General features: G+C 41.9%; 1 protein-coding gene across 1 annotated transcript; it reads right to left on the bottom strand.

Annotated features, from left to right (window-relative positions):
• Positions 1-62: 62 nt before the first annotated feature.
• Positions 63-1,453, bottom strand: LOC122031491 (WRKY transcription factor 42-like). Its single transcript, XM_042590600.1, has 3 exons — positions 875-1,453; positions 685-801; positions 63-620 (listed from the first exon to the last, which is right to left on the bottom strand). The coding sequence occupies exons 1-3, from the start codon at positions 1,451-1,453 to the stop codon at positions 63-65; spliced, it is 1,254 nt and encodes a 417-aa protein (XP_042446534.1).
• Between the last annotated feature and the right edge of the window lie 21,256 nt (positions 1,454-22,709).

The raw sequence follows: 22,709 nt of genomic DNA, 5'->3' as shown, positions 1-22,709 counted from the left end.
GGAACAAAAAAACAGAGGATGAACAAAATCTGACGACGTGCATAGTTTGTGTCTGTGATAAATTAATCCGAGCTCGTCGAACTGCTAGCGTCGCAGTCACCGCCGGTACTGCCATCGTTTGCCGGTTGTCGATTACTTGGGCCTGCGCCGCCGTTGATGGCTGCAGCGATGGCCGCACGGAGCGCAGCCGTGAAGTCGGGATTGGCCATCAAGTCGTTGCTCAACGTGTCCAGCACAGAAGGCGACAAGCCGTTAGCGCTGCTCGGTTGCACCGACGATAGGGCAGCATTGGGTTGCGCCGCCGCCACTTGGGAAGCACCGCCGACGAGGGAGGATGTCAGCGGCCGGACCTGGCCGGAGGGAACGCCGCGGTTGTCGGGGTCTTGTGTGAGGTCGAGCATCATGGTGGGGAACGGCGCGGAGGAGGAGAGGCTGTAGGGGAAGGGGATCGACGGTGGGTTCATCAACCTACTGCCGCTTTGCAAGGAGCTCGACAATAGGATCTCCAAAGCGTCGGAGGTGGCTTTCGCCATCGGTAAAGCCGCCGGCGGCAGCGGGTGGTTGTGAACGCCTTCGTACGTGACGACCAAAACCGACCTGTCCTCCGCGCACCTTTGCACCTATATAAATCCACCATTAGTCGAAATTGAGTGAACAATCCACTGAGAATCGACCAAAACCTACCTGCTTTCGAACAGGGCAGTTAGCTTTGACCATCGAGCAACGGTAATAAGCACGGGGCTCCGGGTTTCCTTTAGACGTCTTCTGCCCGTACTTTCTCCATTGGCACCCATCTAGATTCTATAAATTAGAATCAAATTAATTAAATGCATGCATATAACGAATCCAACTTGTTGATTTGATGTTAATATACCTTCTCCGTTTCAGATTTGATTCGCACGCACACGCGAGCTTTTTTAAGCTTGGCTGGTTCTTGCGGCTTCTCACCGGAATTGTTAGGAGACAGCTCGAGCTTCTTCTTCTTCTTCTTGTCGTCATCCTTCTCGGGGCGATATTCGATCTTTTCTTTGCCTTTTCTCGACCCGGATGGCAATGGCACCGCGCCTTCGGCCGCACGGCTGGATGAGTTGCACGACTCGGCGATGGCAAGTCGTCGTCGTCGTAGGTCGTCCTCTTGCTGATTTTCAAGAATGGCGATTTGGCTTCGGAGGCGGTCGTTCTCGGTGGTGCGGTGTCTCAATGACGCCTGCAGCATTTGGTTCTCTTCGTTCACCGTCTGTAGCTGGGCTTCCAGTTGCCGCTGCGCTTCCTCGGCGGGCAGTGCTGACTCGCCAATTTCGGCCGGCGTTCTGTAATTACACACGCGGGTACGGAACGACTCTACGTGAGCACTCACGTCCACGGCGGGCTTCTCCCGGTCGACGGATTTCATCGCCGTCTTCTTCCTCTCATCAGAAAACGACAGCGAATAGTTGTAACCCGATCGGTCCATATTTTCCCCTGCAGTCAGATTGTTCAAAATTCCAAGAATCAAAATAAAAACTAATACCTTGTGGATGCAGAGGTGGAGAAGGCAGGGGAGGAATTAAGCAGTCAGAGGATGAATGAAAGCGGCGTTGTATGAGACGGACGATTAATCAGAAAGGTGTGTATTTATAGATTGAACGACAGCCAGGTCAAAACATGGAGGGAAGAAAAAAAAATAACAATGTTTAAATGTCTGTTGCGATCTAATTTCTAGGGAAGTTTTCTTTGCTTGAAATTTTGAAGGAAGTTTGTTAACTAAAAACTTTTGACTGGGTTAATTCAATTCGCTTTTTCAATATATTATCTTAATTTTATTTTTATTTTGGTTCGTGCCGTTATCTTTTAGTACGAGGCGCATGTGGTTGGCATCGTCATTAATAATGATTTCAATTAAACAACGGTAATTTACTAAAACACGTATTTAAAATTTTAAATTTATAAAAAGAAATATGTTATTTTAATATTTATCAAATAACATACTTTTTTACGATGATTTCCTATTCTACACTTCTGACAAATTTAATTGATTTCTTTTTTCTTTTCTTTATCATGTCTCTCTCTTCTCTTTCTTACTATGCACCTAATATATCTTCTCTTTCTTTCTTCTTTTTTTATCTTCTCTTTGTTTTTCTTTTTTTTTTTCATTTTTTTTCTCAAACGTGTTATAAGAGATCAAACTCACGTTGGGTTTGATATCTCCCCATATCATACCCAATGTGGGCATGATATGGAGAGATATCAGGCCTAACAACATGGAGAAAAAAAAAAAAGAGATTTAGATTTTTCAACACGGTCCACTACTAGAAATGCTGAAAATAATAATGAAGAGCATATTTAGACTCCTTGTAATTTTAGAAATCTACAGGATCTGTTGTCTTTTTTTTTTGTTATTAGGCCTGATATGAAGAGATATCAGGCCCACGTTGGGCACTTCGGAAATTCCTTCATGAGGGCACTTCGGAAGCAAAGTTAGCGAAACGGAACATCCTCCGAAGCCAACTGATGAATCTTCGGATGAACAAGGGAGAGAAGGTAGCTCAACTCCATGCTAAGATCAAAGAGCTGATCACCCAGCTCAACATCCTCAGAAAAAGGTAACAAATTGTGACTTTTTAAGGTACACACTTAAAGCCTTTCCAAGAACTCTAGAATAGTCAACCTTAGTAGATGCCTACTATATCTATAAAACCTCGAGATAAGTATGCTTGAAAGTTTATTCTCTACTTTTGAACTTCATGAGTTTCGTTGTGTAGATACTCAAGATATAGAAAAATCAAACAATATTTTTTTAAGAGCTAAGAAGGATGAATTAGACATCAACACTTTCCTCGACGATGACGAAACAACATTTATGGTAAGAAAATTTTAAAAAAAATTTAGATCCAATAAATTCAATGAAGTGTAGGCCATGATATCACTGCAACGAAGAAGGAAACCTCAAAGACAACTTCCCAAAATTGAAGAACAAGGACAAAAGATTGATCCAGAAAAAGCACAAGAACCTAAAGGCGACGTGGGACGAAACGTCGCTATCAGAGTCGGAGATTGAATCCTACGCCAGACTTGCGCTGATGGCAAGTCACCAAGAAGATGATGAAGCAAACTCATTTGAAATGAACATCGAGAGACTCGATGAAGGGGGAGCAACATCAAAGGGAAGCGACACTATAGGGGGAGCATCAAATAATGAGATCGACAAGGTAAATCGGGTATGATTTCTATCTCCTGATAAGTTATACAAGTTTATTAAAATGCTGTGTAAGAATTTTTGTCAATTAGAAAATAAAAAAAAATTATTAAAGGAAAACATAGAATTAAAAGGAACTTTAGCTAAATCTTGTCGATTAGAAGATTTCAACAAGATAAAAATTGAAAATGAAAAATTGAAAGAACAAATAGAAAATTTAAAGAGTTCTATATATTCGAATTTTGCTACTTCAAATTTAAGAGGTTATCAAAGGCTAAATTGATATTATAGATTCTATAACGTCAAATTAGAAAAGTAACAAGAAAATATATATTAAAAAAATTTCTGATTAATTCAGTAGGTAGAAACCTATATTGAGTTTTAAAATCATGCTTAGGTTAAAATTTTTATGCATGTTCTAATTTTTATTTGCTATAATATTTTTATTGCATGTTTAAATTTGTTAAAATTTTCAAATAAATTATTTTGTATCCTTTTTATATAAAATTAATTAAATCTTAATTATTTTTATGGGAAATAATTTAATTACTTATATGTAGGAAAAATTTTAAATATTTTTTACTGCTATATTATTTTTATAAATATTCTAACATAAATTAATATCTTTAAAATTAAAATTATTCCACAAAGTTATTTTTGAAAATTTTATTTTCTGTGATGAAATATCATGTTCTCTATCAAAGTAAATATTTTTGAAATTTTTTGATCATTATTTAATTTTTTACAAATTTGTTATCAAAATGATAATTTTTAATATTAAAAATTCTTAAACATTCAATTTTTGAAAATTTATTTTTTATACATATATAATTCTTATTTTACATACTCAAAAAATTTTACAAAAATTTTCAAGCTCAAAACCTATTTTTTAAATATTTTTTAAAAAATATATCTCTCTAAAATAAAATAATTAATTACTACTTATTTTAATTTTATTTATTTATAGAAATTTTATCACTATTTTGGATAAATATGTTAATCATTAAAAAAATTTTAGAATTAATTCAGTTTTTCAAAAAAATAATTCCCAGAATTTTTTCTAAGTATTAGTCACTATTTTTTTGTGTAACCCTTAGAATTTTTACCCCTATTTTTAATATGATCAAAGGGAGAGATTTATAAATTAAGTATAGGGGAGGTAACATTTAGCATATTAATTGTTTTAATTTGCATATTTAATGCTTAAATTTAATTTATTATGTTTGTTTTTCCCTAACTTAATTTGGGTTGCTCACATAAAAAAATAAAGAGATTGTAAGTACCTCATGATAGTTTTGGTGTGATCAACTAAGTCAAATTAGGTTCTGTTGTGTTTGATCCTGGTGTCTAAGTGTGCAGGAACTTAGAAGCACAAGAAGTCGTGCGAAAGATGCAGCTAGCGAGAAAGATGACATGGGAAAGAGTCAACGGGCTCAGTGCATCCAAGGGATGAGGTGTTGTAAAAGAGTATGCTGATGGATGAGAAGGAAGCACACGACCTTTCTTAGGGATGAGAAGTTGGAGCAAAAGATTGCTCGAGGAGAAAGCTGAAGATGGGTTCGAGTGAGCCCAAATCTGGATGGCTGAAATCACCTAAGCGATCGGAGAAGGCGCCAGACAGTCAACACAAGGCTAACTGATTTGAGTACCTGGACCATTTTGGTGCCGAGAAGGCGCCTTAATGAAGTGGATTGACTTTGGGTCTACGTCAGCAGTGGTCTGGGCGCCCGAGGGTGGATAAAAAGTTATCTTCGTACCATTGCAAAGGTCGTTGTGTGGAGATAGAGTTTACCATGCTGGGGGCACCCGGATAGGGTTCGGGCGCCCGGATCGTGCCACATCAGGAAGCGGTTAGATTCGATCAGTGGACTATAAATAAAGCCATGGTCTTCTTCATTTGAGCAACACTTTCTGTATTCGAGTTTTTCCACTCTTTTCTTCATTTATCTCTGTGTTCAACATTCTGTACGAGGCTTTTCCGCCTCTGACTTGTCTCGAAGACGGAGTTGATTAGTTGAACTTCATTTACCTTGGATTAGTAACCTCCTCGGTTACAAACCAAGTAAATCATTTCTTTTGTCTTGTACTTAATTAATGCATTTTAGTCTCTATTTTTAAAGTGAAAGTCGAAAGTTTTGGAAAGGGTATTGTTTTCTTTTCACGATAATTCACCCTCCTCTCGCTGGCCGCATGGGACCTACACTAAGTCCCAGACTCTTGTACGGATCGACTGAGTTATAAGTGAACTTGCTCTCGCACCTAAGTCCCAGACTCTTGAACTGTTCAACCGAGTTATAAGCAAGCTTGCTCTCACGCCTAAGTCCCAGACTCTCGAATTGTTCGACCGAGTTATAAGCGAGAGTGCTCTCGCACCTATATTCCAGAATCTCATGTCATTTATCTGAGTTATAAGTAATCATGCTCTTGTGCCTATATTCCAGACTCTCGGATAGTTTGGCTGAGTTATAATCGAGCTTGCTCTTGCACCCTGGTTCAAGACTCTCAGACTGTTTGGCCAAGTTATAAGCAAACTTGATCTCACGCCTAAGTCTCAAATTCTCATGTTGATTGGTTGTGTTATAAGCAAGCTTGCTCTCGTTCCTAAGTTCCAGACTCTCTGACTGTTCAGTCAAGTTATAAGCGAGCGTGCTCTTGAGCCTATGACCCAGACTCTCAGATCATTTAATCAAGTTATATACGAGCGTGCTATCGCGCTTATGTTCTAGACTCTCATGTTGTTCGGCCGAGTTATAAGCGAGCGTGCTCTTGTGCCTATGTTTTAGATTCTCGTGTTGTTCAACTAACTTATCAATGAGCGTGCTCTCGCACCTATGTTCCAGACGCTCATGTCGATCTATCGAGTTATAAGCGAGTGTGATCTTGCGCCTATGTTCTAGACTCTCATGTTGATCGATCGAGTTATAAGTGAGTGTACTCTCGTGCCTATGTTCCAGACTCTCATGTCGATCGACCGAGTTATAAGTGAGCTTGCTCTCACTCTCGGACCATTCAACTAAGTTATAAGCTAGCGTTCTCTTGCGCTTATGTTCCAAACTCTCGTGTCATTTGACCAAGTTATAAGTGAGCGTGTTCTCGTGCCTATGTTCCAGACTCTCGTGTCATTCAGTCGAGTTATAAGTGAGCTTGCTCTCATACCCAGACTCTCAGACCATTCAACTAAGTTATAACCTAGCGTGCTCTTGCGCCTATGTTCCAAACTCTCATGTCGTTTGACCAAGTTATAAGCGAGTGTGTTCTCATGCTTATGTTCCAGACTCTCGTGTCATTTAGTCAAGTTATAAGTGAGCATACTCTCGGGCCTATGTTCCAGACTCTCGTGTTGATCGGCCGAGTTATAAGTAGCATGCTCTCGCACCTATGTTCCTGACTCTCGTGCTGATTGGCCAAGTTATAAATGAGCTTGCTCTCGTGCCCATGTCTCGAGCACTCTCGCCTTAGCATTATGTTATACATGATCTTTCCCATGTTCTCAGACCGTCTAGTCATGTGTTCAAAACTTTACAAATGGTTGAAGTGATATTTGTTGTATCTTCGTTGGTTGATAAGAGAGGGTGAATTGCTTGTAATAGAAAGTTGTACCTTTCTTGATTTTCGACTTTAGTTAGCACACACTTGTAAATTACGATAAAACAAATGCATAAAAAGAAATATAAGACTACCAATTTACTTAGTTTACAACTGAGGAGATTGCTAATCCAAAGCAGAAGTAAACACTAGAAAGAATATCTTTCTTCAACAAGGTCAGAGGCGAAAAAGACTTATACAATGATTTATAGCTCAAAAACTAGCAAAATAGACTTGGAGATTGAATACAAGTGTTGTGTTTGAGCTAGAGGACATCCCTTCTTTTTATAGTGCTTATAACACTTTTTACTGTTGACTGATGTAACACTAGAGACACCTCAATTGAGCTCGAGGCACCTCCAGATCACTAAAACTTTTTTGATCAAGGTTGATCTTCCCAACGACTTTGGATGCATGAGGTGCCTCCAGTGAGTAGTCGTTATTATAGCTAAGTTTTGCGGGGAGGTGCCTCCCCATCTTTTCAGTTGAGGCATCTCCAATCTGCAAAGGCACCTCTATGCCTTTCTATGACAAAGGCAAACCAGATCACCCGAGGCACCTTCAATCCATTGAGGCACCTCAGGTTTTCAAGGCAGAACACTTCATTCCAAGGTCAACCTCCAAGTTGACTTTTTCAGGACTTTTGCTCCTTTGGGTAATGCTTCCGACTGTTCGGAGTTGAGCTCACTTGAACCCAATTTTGATCTTCTCCTCAAACAGGTTTCCTCCCTGGCTTCTTGTCCCTCAGACTGTCATGCGTGTCCTTCTCGCTCCACTAGTGTACTCTTCCGCAGCTTCTCGTCCCTCGGATGCACCGAGTCCGTCGACTCACTTCTTATATCATCCTTCTTATCCACTACATCTTTCGCTCGACTTTTATGTTCTTAAGCTCTTGCACACTTATACATAGACATCAAAAACAAATAGGACCCAACATAATTTGATTGTTGACATCAAAATTAACTTGGGGTACTTATAATCCCTCCCTTTTTTGATATACATCAACTCAAGTTAAAGTTAAAGTTAAAGTTAGATTTAAATAAATAAAATAATTTTAAAGAAAAAAATTAAAAAATAGTTATAATATGAATATTGCATTTAAGTATAAAAATAATGTAAGTAATATTCACTTTTAATTACTCCCCCTAGATTAAATAACTAATTGAATAACTACTACTCTCTTCCTTTGATTAAATAAAAAAATAGGAGTAGTTAGTGAAAAAATCTAAAAAAAAATTCTAATGGCGAGAAAAAGACAAAAATAAATTTTCAAGAAATAATTTTTTAATCGATTAATCCACTTATTTGGAAATTAATTTAAAAATTATTTTAATATTTCAAAATATCCTGAATATTTTTTTCAAGAACAATAATAATTAATCAAAGTAGGGTAAAAATTTTTATATACAAAATATTGTTATTTTAACCATAATAAATATTTTGAAAAGTTAAGGTTATTTTTTAAGATAATATTTAAAAAGAGTTTTCTAGCCCTAAAAATATGTCTAATTTTTCTACTTATTAAAAATATAATGGTAATTATCTAAAAAATTATATTGTTCAAAATTAATCTCTAAAATATTTAAAATTAAAATTTTTGATAAAAAAATTCATAAAATATTATATCATCCGGCGGTAAGAACAGGGGACCCCCGTTTTGGGAAGTCAACGCCACGTGGAAGTCAAAGGGCCAGGTGGCCGACCGGAGATGGGTGGGTCGAACGCCCGGCCGGCTGACCGGTGTCTAACTGATGGCAAAAGGCGCCCTAGCAGGAAGCTGGGCCTCGGTGCTCATGGTACAGGATCGTAGGGCCGAGTGGAGGGCACGCTCGGCCGAAGACCTGAGGTAGCATACTGCTAACAGTCTCCACAAAGCACATTACCGAGAATCTCCCAAGTAGACCACTATAGGTGTCCGACCGGACGTCGGACTACACGTTTGGAGCAAGGGAAAAGGACAAGGGACATCTTTTTCGACAACGGGCATGTTCTACATTTAGGCCATACTCCAAATCTTACGATGGGGTTCCATGTCACATCAAAGACGTGCTTGGGTGTGTTATGGAGTCGTGGTAAGCTCACCGACAGCCCTTCTCGGGGTATGGGCGAGGACACATGTACACCCTAGTATGTGTGCACCGCTCCACACCTCTATATAAAGGAGCCTTATACTGAGGTACGCCGCTTCTACAATTTTGAGCCACTTCTTCATCTGTTAGCTTGCCATGACGCGTTCAGACTTGCGTCCGCGGTCGGCAGGGAACGCCTGAGACCCTTGAGTTCAGTTCAATCCGTCGATTGAGCGATTCGGACACATCACGTCTGGTGCGCCATTGATTCATTCTGGATTCATCAATTGGCAGGATCGCCGATCCGATCATGCGCGCGTCGTGGACGCGGTCGAGCAATGGGCCGCTGTGATGCTCCACGAAGGAGCTCGACGCTCTAATTAAGGCAGCTAAGCTCGTGGAGCAACAGAGAGAATGCTTGGCCGGCCAAGCAACAAACAACGCCAAGATCGTGGCCGAGGCAATGATCCTCGGCGGAGGCAATGATCCCGAGCAAGGTAATGATCTCGAGCGGACGCCTCCCGAGACAATGATCCAACCGACATTCAAGGGGAGCACCTCCGAGCGGATGAAGATGGATTGGGACTTGGATCAACCATGAAGCGCAAATTATCTCCGGCCTTTCCGGGGCAAGGTGAAAGGTGTACCAATATAATGTATGTTAAAAAGCAATTGGCATTATCCGCCGAGCGGCCTATCTACATGGTGTATAAGATCCGAGCCACCGACTCAATGGCGAAGACCCGTGCTTCGGTCGGGCGTAAAAATTATCCGAGCCAAGTGATCGAAGACGAAGACCCCTAACGGCAGTGTTAAAATTAACCTTAAAGGCCGCCGAGCTCCGACGTTAAAATTGAGAGACTATAAACTCTCCGAGACCGTCGAGCTCCACGGCAATCGCTTGAGCCCGAATACGGCCCGAAAGGAAGGCGGAAGAGACGAATTCGACGAGAGCAGGCGTGCCTATAAACTCTCCGAACGAGCCGAAACTAAACTCTCCGAAAAATCGAGAGATCAGTTAAAAATCGAGAGACGAGCCGTATAAACTCTCCGGAAGGCCCGAGCGGCTTCGAGACGAGACTATAAACTCTCCGGGAGCCGACTCAACGCGAGGCATTTATAAACTGAGCGGAAGGCCGCCGAGCCCGACGTTAAAATCGAGAGAGCCGGCGCGCTTATAAACTCTCGCGGAGAGGCCATAAACAGGCCGTCGAAATCGAGAGGCGCCTATAAACTCTCCGAACGTCTATAAACTCTCGATGGCCGGAAAGGAAGGCCCGCCGAGGCTCCGGCGTTAAAATCGAGAGACCGGCCGTCTATAAACTCTCAAAGCGGGATTAATCGAGACGGTGGCATAAACTCTCCGCATAAACTCTCCGAGCGGGCCGCCAAGCTTTAAAATCGAGATGAGCGCCGGCGCTATAAACTCTCCGAGCGGAAGGCCGTCGAGCTCCGACGTTAAGCCGCCCGACGTTAAAAATCGAGACGACGAGCGCGTATAAACCCTTCCGAGCGGAGGCGAGCCCGAGCGTTAAAATCGCCGAGACGAGCGGCGTCGAGACGCATAAATCTTCCGAGTGGAAGACCGTCGAGCTCCGACGTTAAATATCGAGAGACGAGCCGGCGTCTATAAACCCTCCGAGCGGATGAGGCCAATAAAATGGACTGCAAGTGTCCAAGAGACTCGCCGTCAATATCGTTCGACCGTCTCTACGTTCCGCTCGGCTCAGAACCCAAAAGTTCTTCTTCGGCATATAGCGAGCGATCTCTGCTATCAAAGCGGAATATTACATATTTAGCCGAGCGGAAGGGTCACGCCAAATACTTCGTAAAAATCCCTTTCGGATGCTAAAGGTGTGATAATAGATGAGCGGAAAACACATACATTGGCTAGCAAAAGGGGCAAAGTACGCAAAAGAAGGAATGAGGCGACGGAGGAGAAAACGAAGATCTTATAGGTTGGAGGCCGGGCGGCCTCCACCGTTGGATCCAGGTCACGGGAATCAAAGCTCGCATCGCGCCGTTCATTTCGAACCGCTTCGATCCCATCAAAGCACCACGCCGCCGCCGCCGTACGATGACGACAGTGCACCATGTGGCATTCAGCCATTCGAAGCATTTAATGAGCGCATGCTCAGCCTTAATGTGATCCGGCGGTAAGAACAGGGGACCCCCTTTCTGAGGAGTCAACGCCACGCGGAAGTCAAATGCCCAGGTGGCCGACCGGATATGGGTTGGTCGAACGCCCGGCCGGTTGACCAGGTTCTAACTGAAGGCTCCCCAGCAAGAAGCTAGGCCCCGTCGCTCATGGTATAGGAGCGTAGGGCCGAGCGGAGGGCATGCTCGGCCGAAGACATGAGGTAGCATACTGCTAAGTCTCCACGAAGCACATTACCGAGAATCTCCCAAGTAGACTACTATAGGTGTCCGGCCGGAGGTTTGGAGCAAGGGAAAAGGACAAGGGACATCTTTTTCTCGACAGGCATGTTCTACGCTTAGGCCATACTCCAAATCTTACGATAGGGGTTCCGTGTCCCATCATGATGGAGTCGTGCTTTCACGGCGTTGTCACTTACAGTGCAGCCCTGTGGCTACGAGTTGAGACGTGTATCGTGATGTGTGCACCCGGCACTTTATACAGGACCTTATATCACGAGGTACGTTCTACAATTTTGCCACCTTCACTGTGGAGTGCCACTAGCACTCAGATAGGCCTTGCGAGTGCTGGACCGGTACCTCCTGCCGACTTGCCTCTGCTACCTCTGCTTCTGGTTAGACGATCTACGCGCCCGGATTCAGGCGACTCTCCGTCGCTGATTCGTCAGATCTGATTCATCTTTCAGATCATCATTATATATTCGTCAAACAATTCCAAAATTTTTTATACTGATAGTTAATCCATTTGTGTATCACGAAAAAAGATTTCAACAGAAAAATAAATGGTAAGTATACAAACTAATTAATTTTGTAAGCAATGTTAAAAATTAAAGCAAATTAAATCTAAAGCATTTATAAAATTTTACTTTAATCATACTAAGCATGATTTGAACCCAATATAAGTTTCTGCCTATTGGATTAACAAGATAATTTTTTGGAATATATTTTCGTATCACTTTTCTAATTTGGTTTGATCTTGTCTGAAGGCTGAGGAGATAACGCGTTGACTCAAATGGAAGGTTGGTTGATGAATAGTTGACTTCCTGATATGTGATGAAGCTCCTCAGCAATCCTACGCACAACCAGACGATCCAACAAAGCATTAGTGACCTAGGATTAGGGTGGGAATCCCTGACTAAGTCCTCCAACGCTCAAGTTAGTTTGATCTCCAGAAGGTAGATGAAGAACAGTAAGGAAAATACTTACAAGAAGATAGGGTTCAGATGTAGATACTTGCGTACCTTGCCAACGGAAAGGACTTCATTTTTATATCACCTTACGTAACCTCCGTGATCGTCAAGTGGCCCCCGATACATCATATTTTATTAGAAGATGAAAGAAAGTATAACTTGGGTGTTTCATATAGTCCGAGGAATCTTTTTCCTACCCACAGATGTACCTCCTTTGTCGTTTATACATCACGCCCTTTTTGAGGTGGTTAAGAGAATATGCTGCTACAATTAATATGAGAAACATAATAGCCTTCGAAGAAAATCTTAAAGGAATATTCCCCGACAAGTTCTGATAGGTTGTCATAATGTTGTCTTCTGTTGGTCTACTGAATATATCTCAATTGGCTCATAAGGCTGACCGAATTGCTTACCATGATATCAATCTGCTCTATCATATATTAAATATTGTAGAGATCTGTAAAGAGACTAATATAGTGCTCACAATTTACCAAAACTTTATTCAAGAAATCATATGATAGAGCAGATTGATATCATGGTAAGCAATACGGTCAAATTTTGGTAAACACTTAGAGCTCGGTCAAATTTTCACTTGGTCAAGCTCCCTTACATTCGACCGGCTACTTGACTACTCAGCTATATTATTTCATGATTTTTAGAGTAAAACACTAGAGCCCTTATATCTGACTGGATTTATAGCCGGTCGACTTTATTCGAGCATCCTACTTTGTAACCATTCGGTTAGGACCTTAGAGTTTTATCGTGGGGCGATCGACAGAGTCATATGAGAAGTGCTCCTTCATTTTGACTTTGATCCCCACCTTACCCTGACTTTTACAACCACGTCATCCTCAAGATTCATTCGCTATAACCTATATCATGACCCTTATGAAATCTAAAATACAAATTAAGCTCTTGAAAATTTCTAAAATTCTAAATATCTAAACTTGCATAATTCTTTTCTAATATTTTTATTTCATCCATTAATTTATCATTCTTAATTTTCAATTTATCATAATCTTCTAATAAATATGTTTTGCTAATGTAACCTTTAAATCAGTATTTTCTCTTTTTAATAGAGCATGTTTTATTTTTATTTTGTACAAACTTCTAGAAAGTAATTTTATGAAATCAAACTATTTTCCTGGAGGTAAGGAACGTACTTAACTTACTGTGTTGTTCTCATAATCTGGCACTTCCCTTTCATTGTTACTTTCTTCTGACGTATCTCCTGTTGGAGCAATCCCAATGGTCCGTGCAACCATGTGTTTTGATGTTTGGGTAAAGGGTTTAAGTTAGGTTCACCCTTGTATATAATATGTGTATGTGAGTGTGTAGGTTTGTAGGATACACATATGACTTATCTTGATGGCTTCGGGTCCGGTGAAGGATGGAGCATCTGAGAGACCGTGGACAAGGCAACAAGGACAAGGGTCAAGGGAAGCGACTTCGAGGCATATGTGAAGGATGACATTGGGGACTATCCATGGGCTTGAATGCATCCGAGGGACGAGAGACAAAAGAAGTAGACTTGAAGGTAAGAGGTCAAAGGTATGAAGAAGAGTCAAGTGAGTCATTAGGGTCCGAGTGCGAGAGAAATGTACTCAAGAAGGGAAACCCTAGGTTTAGGGTTGTGCCAGTCAACTGGTACTGGGACTAGTCAGCTGAAGGTGAGCATAGAGAGTTTCTATGCCCGAACGGTAAGGACCAGTCGACTGGTGCAAGAACCAGTCGACTGGTAAAGAGTCATTGAGAGAACCGTTGGCCAGGCACCAGTCGACTGGTGCAAGGACCTGTCGACTGGTAACAGTAAACAACCTTGCTATTTCTTCCTAAGCTCTATAAGATGGAGCTTGGGATGACTAGCCAAGGTGATGAAATTAGACTTGGTAAAAGCTTAATTAGTAGTCACTAAGTGCTCAAGGTTTCCTTTATGCCCAAGTGTTCTTGGTTGGTGTTGTGGTGAGGTTTCTCCACCCACAAGGAGTTGCTTGAGTAGTCGGAATTTGCCGGGGGCTAATCCACCGACGGATAGGGATTGCCCACCTTATGGATAGCCGTGGAGTAGGAGCTCTAATCTCCGAACCACGTTAAACAACGTGTAGTGGTTTGCATTACTTTTCTTATCTTTAGATTAGCTTTTGTATTTATATTAGTTTGTATTTCCACTCCGCAAACTAACAAATACATAGGAAGAGATTGAATTGGGGGCAACGTCTATTCAACCCCCCTTCTAACCAGCCACAAGATCCCCAACATCTCCCCCTTCATCGATACTCATTTCAGACGAGCTTTCGATATCTTCTTGGTAATCCGCTATCATTGTTAGACCAGCATATTCTTCTATCTCGAACTTAGATGAGGACTTGTCTAACGTTTCTTTTAGGTTCTTGTTCTTGGATATGCTTGGTCCTTTGTCCTTTCCTTTGCTTTTCAGCTTCGAGCGGTTATTTTTTATATCTTTTTTTGACAGTTGTAGCACTAGACATTCCTTTTACTCCAAAAAGATTTTGTTGCCTGTTTCTTGTCAAAATTGTTAGATTTTAAAATTTTTGAAAACTTTCTTACCAGAAAAGCTTTTTCATCTTCGTCAAGTGAAGCTTCAGAGTTTGGTTCATCCCTTTTTGATTTTAGGGTGATGTTCTAACTCGGGCCCGTTCTTAGTCCTGCACATCTAGATTCATGAATTTCTAATATAGAAAATAAGCTCTCTAACGTACTTACCTCTAGATCCTTAGAGATGTAGTAGAAGTTGATTATGATGCCCAATCTGGGGTCCTCAGAAAATAATTAAGAGCATACCTTAGGGAGTTTCTGTTAGTTACTATTTCTCTGACATTTATGAGTCTAGTGATTAGACCCTTCAGTTTAGCATACAGTTGAGCTATTGACTCTCCTTCTTTTAGCTAGAGGTTCTTCAGTTGATTTCGGAGCAAGTCCTGTCATGCGAGCTTGGCTTTAGAGGTCCCTTCATGAAGTTTTAGGAATTTCTCCTAGAGTTCCTTAGCAAAGCCGTAAGTGTCGATTTAATTGACTTCTTGAGGTGGTAGCACACTTAAGAGGTGGAATTCAACCTTACCATTTGTCATGAACTCAGTCTACTATTTCTTATTCCATTGGTGTTCTTCTTTGTCTTCTTCATTCTCATCTTTAAGGATTGTAAAACCATATTTAATAGAAAGTGGAATATTGAAATTGGTTTTGAAGAATATCTTCATTTTTTACTTTCAGAGTGCAAACTCCACCTCAAACTTTGACAAATAGATGCTAGATCCGACCATTGTCTTCTTGCTTTAGAAGATAGTTAGTCCTTCTAGAGCGGTAAGACTCTAATACTAATTGTTGGATCTTCATTGATTGGCAAGAGGGGGTGAATTGCCTGCAATAAAAAGTTACACCTTTCTCAATCTTTGGACTTTAGTTAGCACACACTTATAAATTAAGATAAAACAAATGCATAAAAAGAAATATGATACTATCAATTTACTTAGTTTACAACTAGGGAGATTGCTAATCTAAGGTAAAAGTAAGCACTAGCAAGAATCTCCTTCTTCAACAAGGTTAAAGGTAGAGAAGCCTAGTACAACGGTTTACAGCTCAGAAACTAACAAAACAGACTTGGAGATCGAATACAAGTGTTGTGTCTGAGCTAGAGAACATCCCCTCATTTTATAGTGCTCAGAACACCTTTTATCATTGGCTGACATGACATTGGAGGTGCCTCTAGATTAGCAAGACTTATCTGATTAAGGCTGATCTGTCCAACAACTCTAGATGCATGGAGGTGCCTCCATTGCATCTAAGGCACCTCCAGTGAGTAGTCATTACTATGACTGAGTTTTGCATGGTGGTGCCTCCATTCTATCAAGGTGCCTCCTTGCCTCTATCCCTGCCTTTTTGTGGCTGAAGCAAACCAGATCACCCGAGGCGCCTTCAGTCCATCGAGGTGCCTTGGGTCTTCAAGACAGAACCCTTCATTCCAAGGTCAACCTCCAAGTTGACCTTTTCTGGACTTTTGCTCCTATGGGTGATGCTTCCGACCGTCCGAAGTTGACCTCACCCGATCGAACTCAACTCTGGCCTTCTCCTTGAGCAGGCTTCCTCCCTACTTCTCGTCCCTCGGACTGTTGCATGCACCCTTCTCACTCCACTAGTGTACTCTTCCATAGCTTCTCGTTCCTCAGATGCACTGATCCCATCAACTCACTTCCTATGTCATCCTTCTCATCCACTGCATCTTTCGCTCGACTTCTAGTGTTCAAAGCTCCTGTAAACTTAGACACAAGACATCAGAAATAATAAGACTCAACTTCACTTGGTTGATCATATCAAAATCAATCCGGGGTATTTGCAATACTTAGGTGGGTGGTAAACTATCCAAATGCCACTTGCACTAATGGAAACAGACAAATTGACACCACTCTAAGAGAAAAAAATGCATGACACAATGCTAAGTAAACACTTCAAGGGAAAGAAGCATTAGAAGAATATACATATTCAGATAACATAAGAGGATGAAACCCCAAATACATAATCTCTAAGCGAAATCTGGGAAGGCGTCGCTCAGAATGTCCTCTAAAATTTTCTGGTTATGGATAAAATTCTTAGGAATGCCCACGATCAGGTGGCCCGCCTCCCTAAGTTACTTTATGGCCCCTCCATGCCATAACTGAACATCTTAGAGATTTGATTGGCCAGGATTACGTTAAAGTCCCGAGAGCACAAGTAATTAACTCTGAATGCACCCAGCCGCTCGGGCTCTCCTGCCTTATAATTTACTAGCTCGACCTTTGATGCCTCCAGCTCGGCCTTCAAAGCCTCTTACTCAGCATCCCTTGAATTTAGTGCTTGTTGTTTCTCTTGAAGTTGGAGGTCCTAGACAGTGAACTCGACCTCTTTTTCAGCCCGCTCAGAGATAAGACTGGCCCCTATCTCCTTTAGTTTCTTGGCGAGGGCTTGGGCTTCAACATTTTTCAAATCCAAGTCGAATATGGCTCTTAATTTCCAAGTAGTCACCAACTGGAGGTGGGGCTTGGAAGTTTGCAATTGTTTCTAGAGCCTCTTAAGCTATACCACCAGGTCATGTCCTTTATCTCTCTCTTTTGTAAGAGCTCATTTCATTCTTAGCAATATCTCTGATTAACTCTCAAGCTTTCCCTTCAGTTGAGCCACTTCAACTTGAAGCTGCTTGGCTGAGCCTTGTGAAGTGTCAGCTCCTCTAGATGAGACCTCCCAGGTTCAATAATCATGATTGAACTTTGCCATTTTTTGGCATATAGACAGGTTGGCCACCAAAAACTAACAAATCAAGGAGAAATTAAAGAAAGGCACATGAGAAAAATAAAGGTATGACATTGAAGAAAAGCATGCCCCCTATGACATCTTGGGAAAATTGATTGGCTAGCTCCTCTGGAGAGCACTCGACCATGTGTTCTCGGGAGTCGGTCTAAGTCTGAGCCAAGAGCCTTGTATCATTATTGTGTGATTGGGGACAAGCGGCTCTATAAGGTTAGTGGAGATACACTTTGCAAAGGCAATCGTAGTGTGGCAATAACCTTCTTTGATTTAGGTTGTTCGCTCAGCCCCTCTACTGCGGACTTAGTCTTGGACTTAGACTTAGGAGTGGAGGATATCTTGGGGCAAGGTTGCAGTGTTCGGTTGAAGGAGGCAACAAAAAGGAGATGGGTTGTGTGGCGATCATGCCATTCAGAACTTCGAAGATTAAAGGTGTCCACTTGAACAAAGTAGGTGTGGGATGATCAGTGCCGAGCACAGGAGGGAGGGATTGGGAACTCTCTCCTCACTTAGATGAAGGATGTGGGGCCAGTGCCTCGGTAGAAACTTGTTGTGTTGGTGTAGCTGACCAGCGCCTCTTGCGGTATTGGCGTAAGATCAGGAGCTCTTCTGAGGTAGCAAACTCATGGGGCACAACAGTAAGTATTCTATGGTAGTTTTGATATGATCAACCAAGTTAAATTAGGTCATATTTGTGTTTAATGCCTTGTATCTAAGTGTGTAGGAGCTTAGGAGCATAAGAAGTCAAGCAGAAGATGCAACAGATGAGAAGGATTGCACGAAAAGGGAGTCGACAGACTCGGTGCATCCGAGGGATGAGGTGCTATGAAAGAATACACCGGTAGACGATAAGGATGAGTGTGATGTTCAAGGGACAAGAAATCATGGATGAAGTATGCTCAAGGAGAAGGTCAGAGTTGAGTTTAGGTGAGATCAACTCCAGTTAACTAAAACATCACCTACGCGAACAAGATCAGTTTGGAGGCTGAAATGCTTCATAGAAGGCGCCTCCAAGAGGCTTGGAGATGCCCTCATGCCTTCATCTAGAAGGCTGATCTGCTTCATGGAAGATGCCTCCAATGGCTTGGGAGGCGCCTCACATGAACAGTGGGAAGGTACCTTCAAGCTCATTGAAGGCACCTCCAATCAAGCATATCTATTAGCAGCAACCATTGAGTTGAGGATAAATGTTTATCCACTTAGAGGTGCCTTGGAATCTCTTAGAGGCGCCGCCGACCAACGGTAACTAATCCTAGGAAGTTATAAAAAGCCCTCGGAGCTAGCAATTATTTAATAACTGAACTACAAGTCTTGTAATCACTTCCTAGTCTTTCTTGTGAGCTGTCAACGTCTGTGATATGGGTTAGGTTTCATAGGTCCCCGATAAGGAAGGGAAAGGAGATAATCAAAGGGGATAGGCTAATATCGGCCGGGATATACCTCCATGGGAGGTAGGATTGTATCGATCGAAATATGCTTCCAAGGAGGAAGATCCATCTCAATTGACATATACCTCAAAGGAGGTAGGTTAATATTGGCCGGGATATACCTCCAAGGGAGGTAGGTTTGTATCAATCGAAATATGCTTCCAAGGAGGAAGATCCCTCTCAATTGACACATACCTCAAAGGAGGTAGGCTAATGTCACGCCCCAGGTAGTCTCTGCCAGAAGAAATTTCGGCAGCATCTCCCCTGTACGACGGACAATATGAATCTCAGTATACATATATCTCTACCTCGGCCACACTCGGCCGGAACAATACACACAAATAGTAAACAATCCACGCACTTATATTCAACATTTCTACACAGATATAATATGAACAATCCACGCAGTTATATAAAGAAAAGATGATATAGAAATCAACGAAGATATACATACACATCCTACTCCACTACAACGAAGAAACGAAATCCACAAATGTAATGAAAATATCTGCAGCGGAAAACCAAAAGTAGTAAACCCAATGTTCGTCATAAAGTCCACAATACAAATCCACATCACAAGTATACGTATAAAAGCGAATACAGAAAACGATATCTAGAAATCCTCACGACCGAGGGGCTAGCGACTGGAATCTCTCCTGACGACCTCAACCTGAAAAATAGTAACAACGGGGTGAGTTCAAAGAACTCAGCAGGTAATCCAATAGATATGTACAGCAACATATAACTACCAATAACAATCCTACGGTACAACATCCTAACAGTATACATATATAGTACAGTCTGCTAAGTATAACAGGTATGCATAACTAAATAAACTGCAGTAACCAACAATAAGCATGAAATACAATCTACTGCAAGAATATATAAGAAGTGCATAACTGAAATAAACTGTACTCACCTACGAGGCTTGGGTGAATGACTGTGGACATACATAGATAAAGATAGTCAGAGCAAATACGCATGTATCCTATATGCATGTCAATCATATGCAATCACCCAAGTGCACTATGCAACAATCACAATAAATGCAATTTGTGCATATGATGCAATATGACATGGTCACCCCTGACGCCAGTCAGCATCTCACACACCATGGTGAGACTGCGTGGGTAGGGCTGTGACACCGTGCACTCTGCCGTCACTACCCCTGAAGAGTGACCGAGTGGACGGGATGCACCGGAGTACACCTATCCTCCAACCTCAACTATAGGAGGGAGCGCAATGCTCTCATCTCCCGGTACACAATGACGGGGAGGGACCCTGGTGTGCTACCACGCTGCCTATCACACTACCCATGAGTGGAGCCTCCAGCGGAGCACCACCGGGAAACCTACACACTCTGTGTGCTGTGCCACTACCCATGCAGTGGTCACGTGGTGCGCAGGTCAATGTAGCCGGCCGACGAGCTCAACAATAATGGAGTCGTCAATCGCCCAACATGCAATCATGCGATATGGTGCATGCGGCTACAATATGTCATACCTGAACATATCCTCCATATGTGTAGATGCCAAACAGACAAACACATATATAACGATGATAATAAATAGCATAAACCCAACGTCACATATCCAACATGTATAACAACTAATCCAGTATAGTGAAGCACTAAAACATCCATATCCACGAGCATATATACACATGGTAAGAAGTAAAGGTATAGCAGCCTAATGTATAGTAGATAACAGTAGAAGCATGCATCAGGTATCAACTAAACTAAATCCAGGAAAAATACTAACTACCAACACTAGTAAGTATATATAAACTACACATATCATAAGACACTATCAAAAGATAAGTCAAAGGGTACCCGCCTCAAATAGAAGGTACAATCAAGCGATCCAAAGTCGAGATGCCTGTCTCGAATCAGAGTCCTATGTCAAACAATATATACATTTTATTTAGCTAAATCCAAATGAATAGCTAAACAAAATCACTAAACTAAATTAGGGCAAAACCCTAATCACCACAATCACACCTACCTAATTAAATCTAACGGTCAATTAGGGTCAGTTACCTAATCCCGAATCACCAATAGGTTAGAAATCTAAACTTAGATTAAATCTAATAGTTGACTATGGTTAAATGTCTTAACCCTAATTATTCCATTAGATTAATCTAGGCAATTAAATCTAGTCACAATCAATATAATCCTTAATTCAAATGTACACATCATGTATCAACTAATCAGGGATTAATCCAATGCATTTCTAATCCAATATATGAATCTACTTCATCAACATTAAACCTAATTCCTCTAGAACATGTATCAATTAATACACAATACCTCAAGCTCAGCCAACAAGAGTGCTGCCAAAAGGAGGTCCTGCTGAATGAGCTACTGGATCAATGAGCAACCCACAACACCATTTCAAATCCTCGGAACAGATCCTCACTGGAAACTATCTCGACAATCAGATCAGTTGAGGAGATCACTGATCGAGTGCAAACCTCCTAGACTCTGCCCGACAACTCAAGAACAACCTCACGGAACCCCTCCAATCTGTGACCTAATTCAACCACAAAAGAATGTGGATCAAGATCTGATAGGATAAAAATCTAGCACCAAAGATCCAAAGGGCAAAGCTCCGGCGATGGATCTAAGGCATGGATTGAAACAAGAACACAACAGAAGGTTCGATTGCTTACCTTTGAAGCCCTAATCGCCCCTTCCACGCCGACGATCGGGTGGCACGGATCGATCCAGATCCGGCCAAGGAAGAGATGGATCGCACTGTGAGCAGTGCGAGGAGAGGAAAAGAGAGGTCAATTAATTGAGAGACGACGTGAATCTGGCTTCTCACCGTGCCCTAGCCACCAAGGAATCACCGTTCGGCCGCAGGCACCACTGGAGCAGACTCCTCAGCCGAAGATTTGAGAAGAGTAGGTCAGGATGATTCGAGCCTCCTGGTTCGGTCTCCGGCAAGCTCCGACGATAAGCTCCTCTGTCCTCGGCGCCGAGTCGTCCGCGAGAGAGAGGGAGAACAGAGGAAGAAGAGAAGAGTCGGGGAAGAGATCAGTTCGGGTTCGGCGATGGGTTTAGGGGAAGAATAAGAAAAAGAAAAGTATTTATATTTAAAACTTTTCCTCACTTAAACGGGTATCCCAAACAGACTTTATCCGAACCCGAAATTGATCCCCTTAAAACCCGTCTTACGAGCTCCGAAAAATTCCCAGAAAATTTCTAAAAATTCCGAAAAAATTCTATAAGGCTATTTTCCAAATAACCCTATTAATTAAATTTTCCGAGATCTCACATCCTCCCCTACTAATAAAAATTTGGTCCCCAAATTTCGCTATAACTAACAGCAAACACTAAAATATAACCAAACAGTATAAATGCTGAAAGGAACTCTAACCCACATACCTCAAGTAAAAAGATGAGGGTATCGAGCTCGGATCGTATCCTCCAGCTCCCAAGTAGCCTCCTCATCAGAATGATGCTGCCATCCGACTTTAACCAGCCGGACAATCTTGTTCCGTAGCTGACGCTCTCTGTGGTCCAGAATCTGCATCGGAACCTCCTCGTAAGTAACATCAGGCTGAATAGGAACAGATATATCTGACAGAACATGTGCCGGATCGGATACGTATCTCCTCAGCATAGATACATGGAATACATCGTGAATGCCAGCTAGAGATGGTGGTAGCGCCAGACGGTAAGCTACTGCTCCAATCCTCTCCAAGATCTGGAATGGTCCGATATATTGGGGAGCTAGCTTACCTCGGAGACCAAATCTCTTCACCCCTTTCGTGGGTGAAACTCTAAGAAATACATGATCACCAATGG

The sequence above is a fragment of the Zingiber officinale genome, chromosome 11A, assembly GCF_018446385.1.
Source record: "Zingiber officinale cultivar Zhangliang chromosome 11A, Zo_v1.1, whole genome shotgun sequence".
In the NCBI taxonomy this organism is placed as follows: Eukaryota; Viridiplantae; Streptophyta; class Magnoliopsida; order Zingiberales; family Zingiberaceae; genus Zingiber; species Zingiber officinale.
This window is presented reverse-complemented; position numbering and strand designations above follow the sequence as displayed.

What these genes read in the sequence shown, in the direction of transcription:
- LOC122031491 (XM_042590600.1), bottom strand. Translation starts at nt 1,453, where the DNA reads ATGGACCGATCGGGTTACAACTATTCGCTGTCGTTTTCTGATGAGAGG. An exon ending in TCAAATCTGAAACGGAGAAG is followed by an intron (nt 802 to 874) that starts GTATATTAACAT and finishes TCTAATTTATAG; the next exon opens with AATCTAGATGGGTGCCAATG. An exon ending in ACTGCCCTGTTCGAAAGCAG is followed by an intron (nt 621 to 684) that starts GTAGGTTTTGGT and finishes GGATTTATATAG; the next exon opens with GTGCAAAGGTGCGCGGAGGA.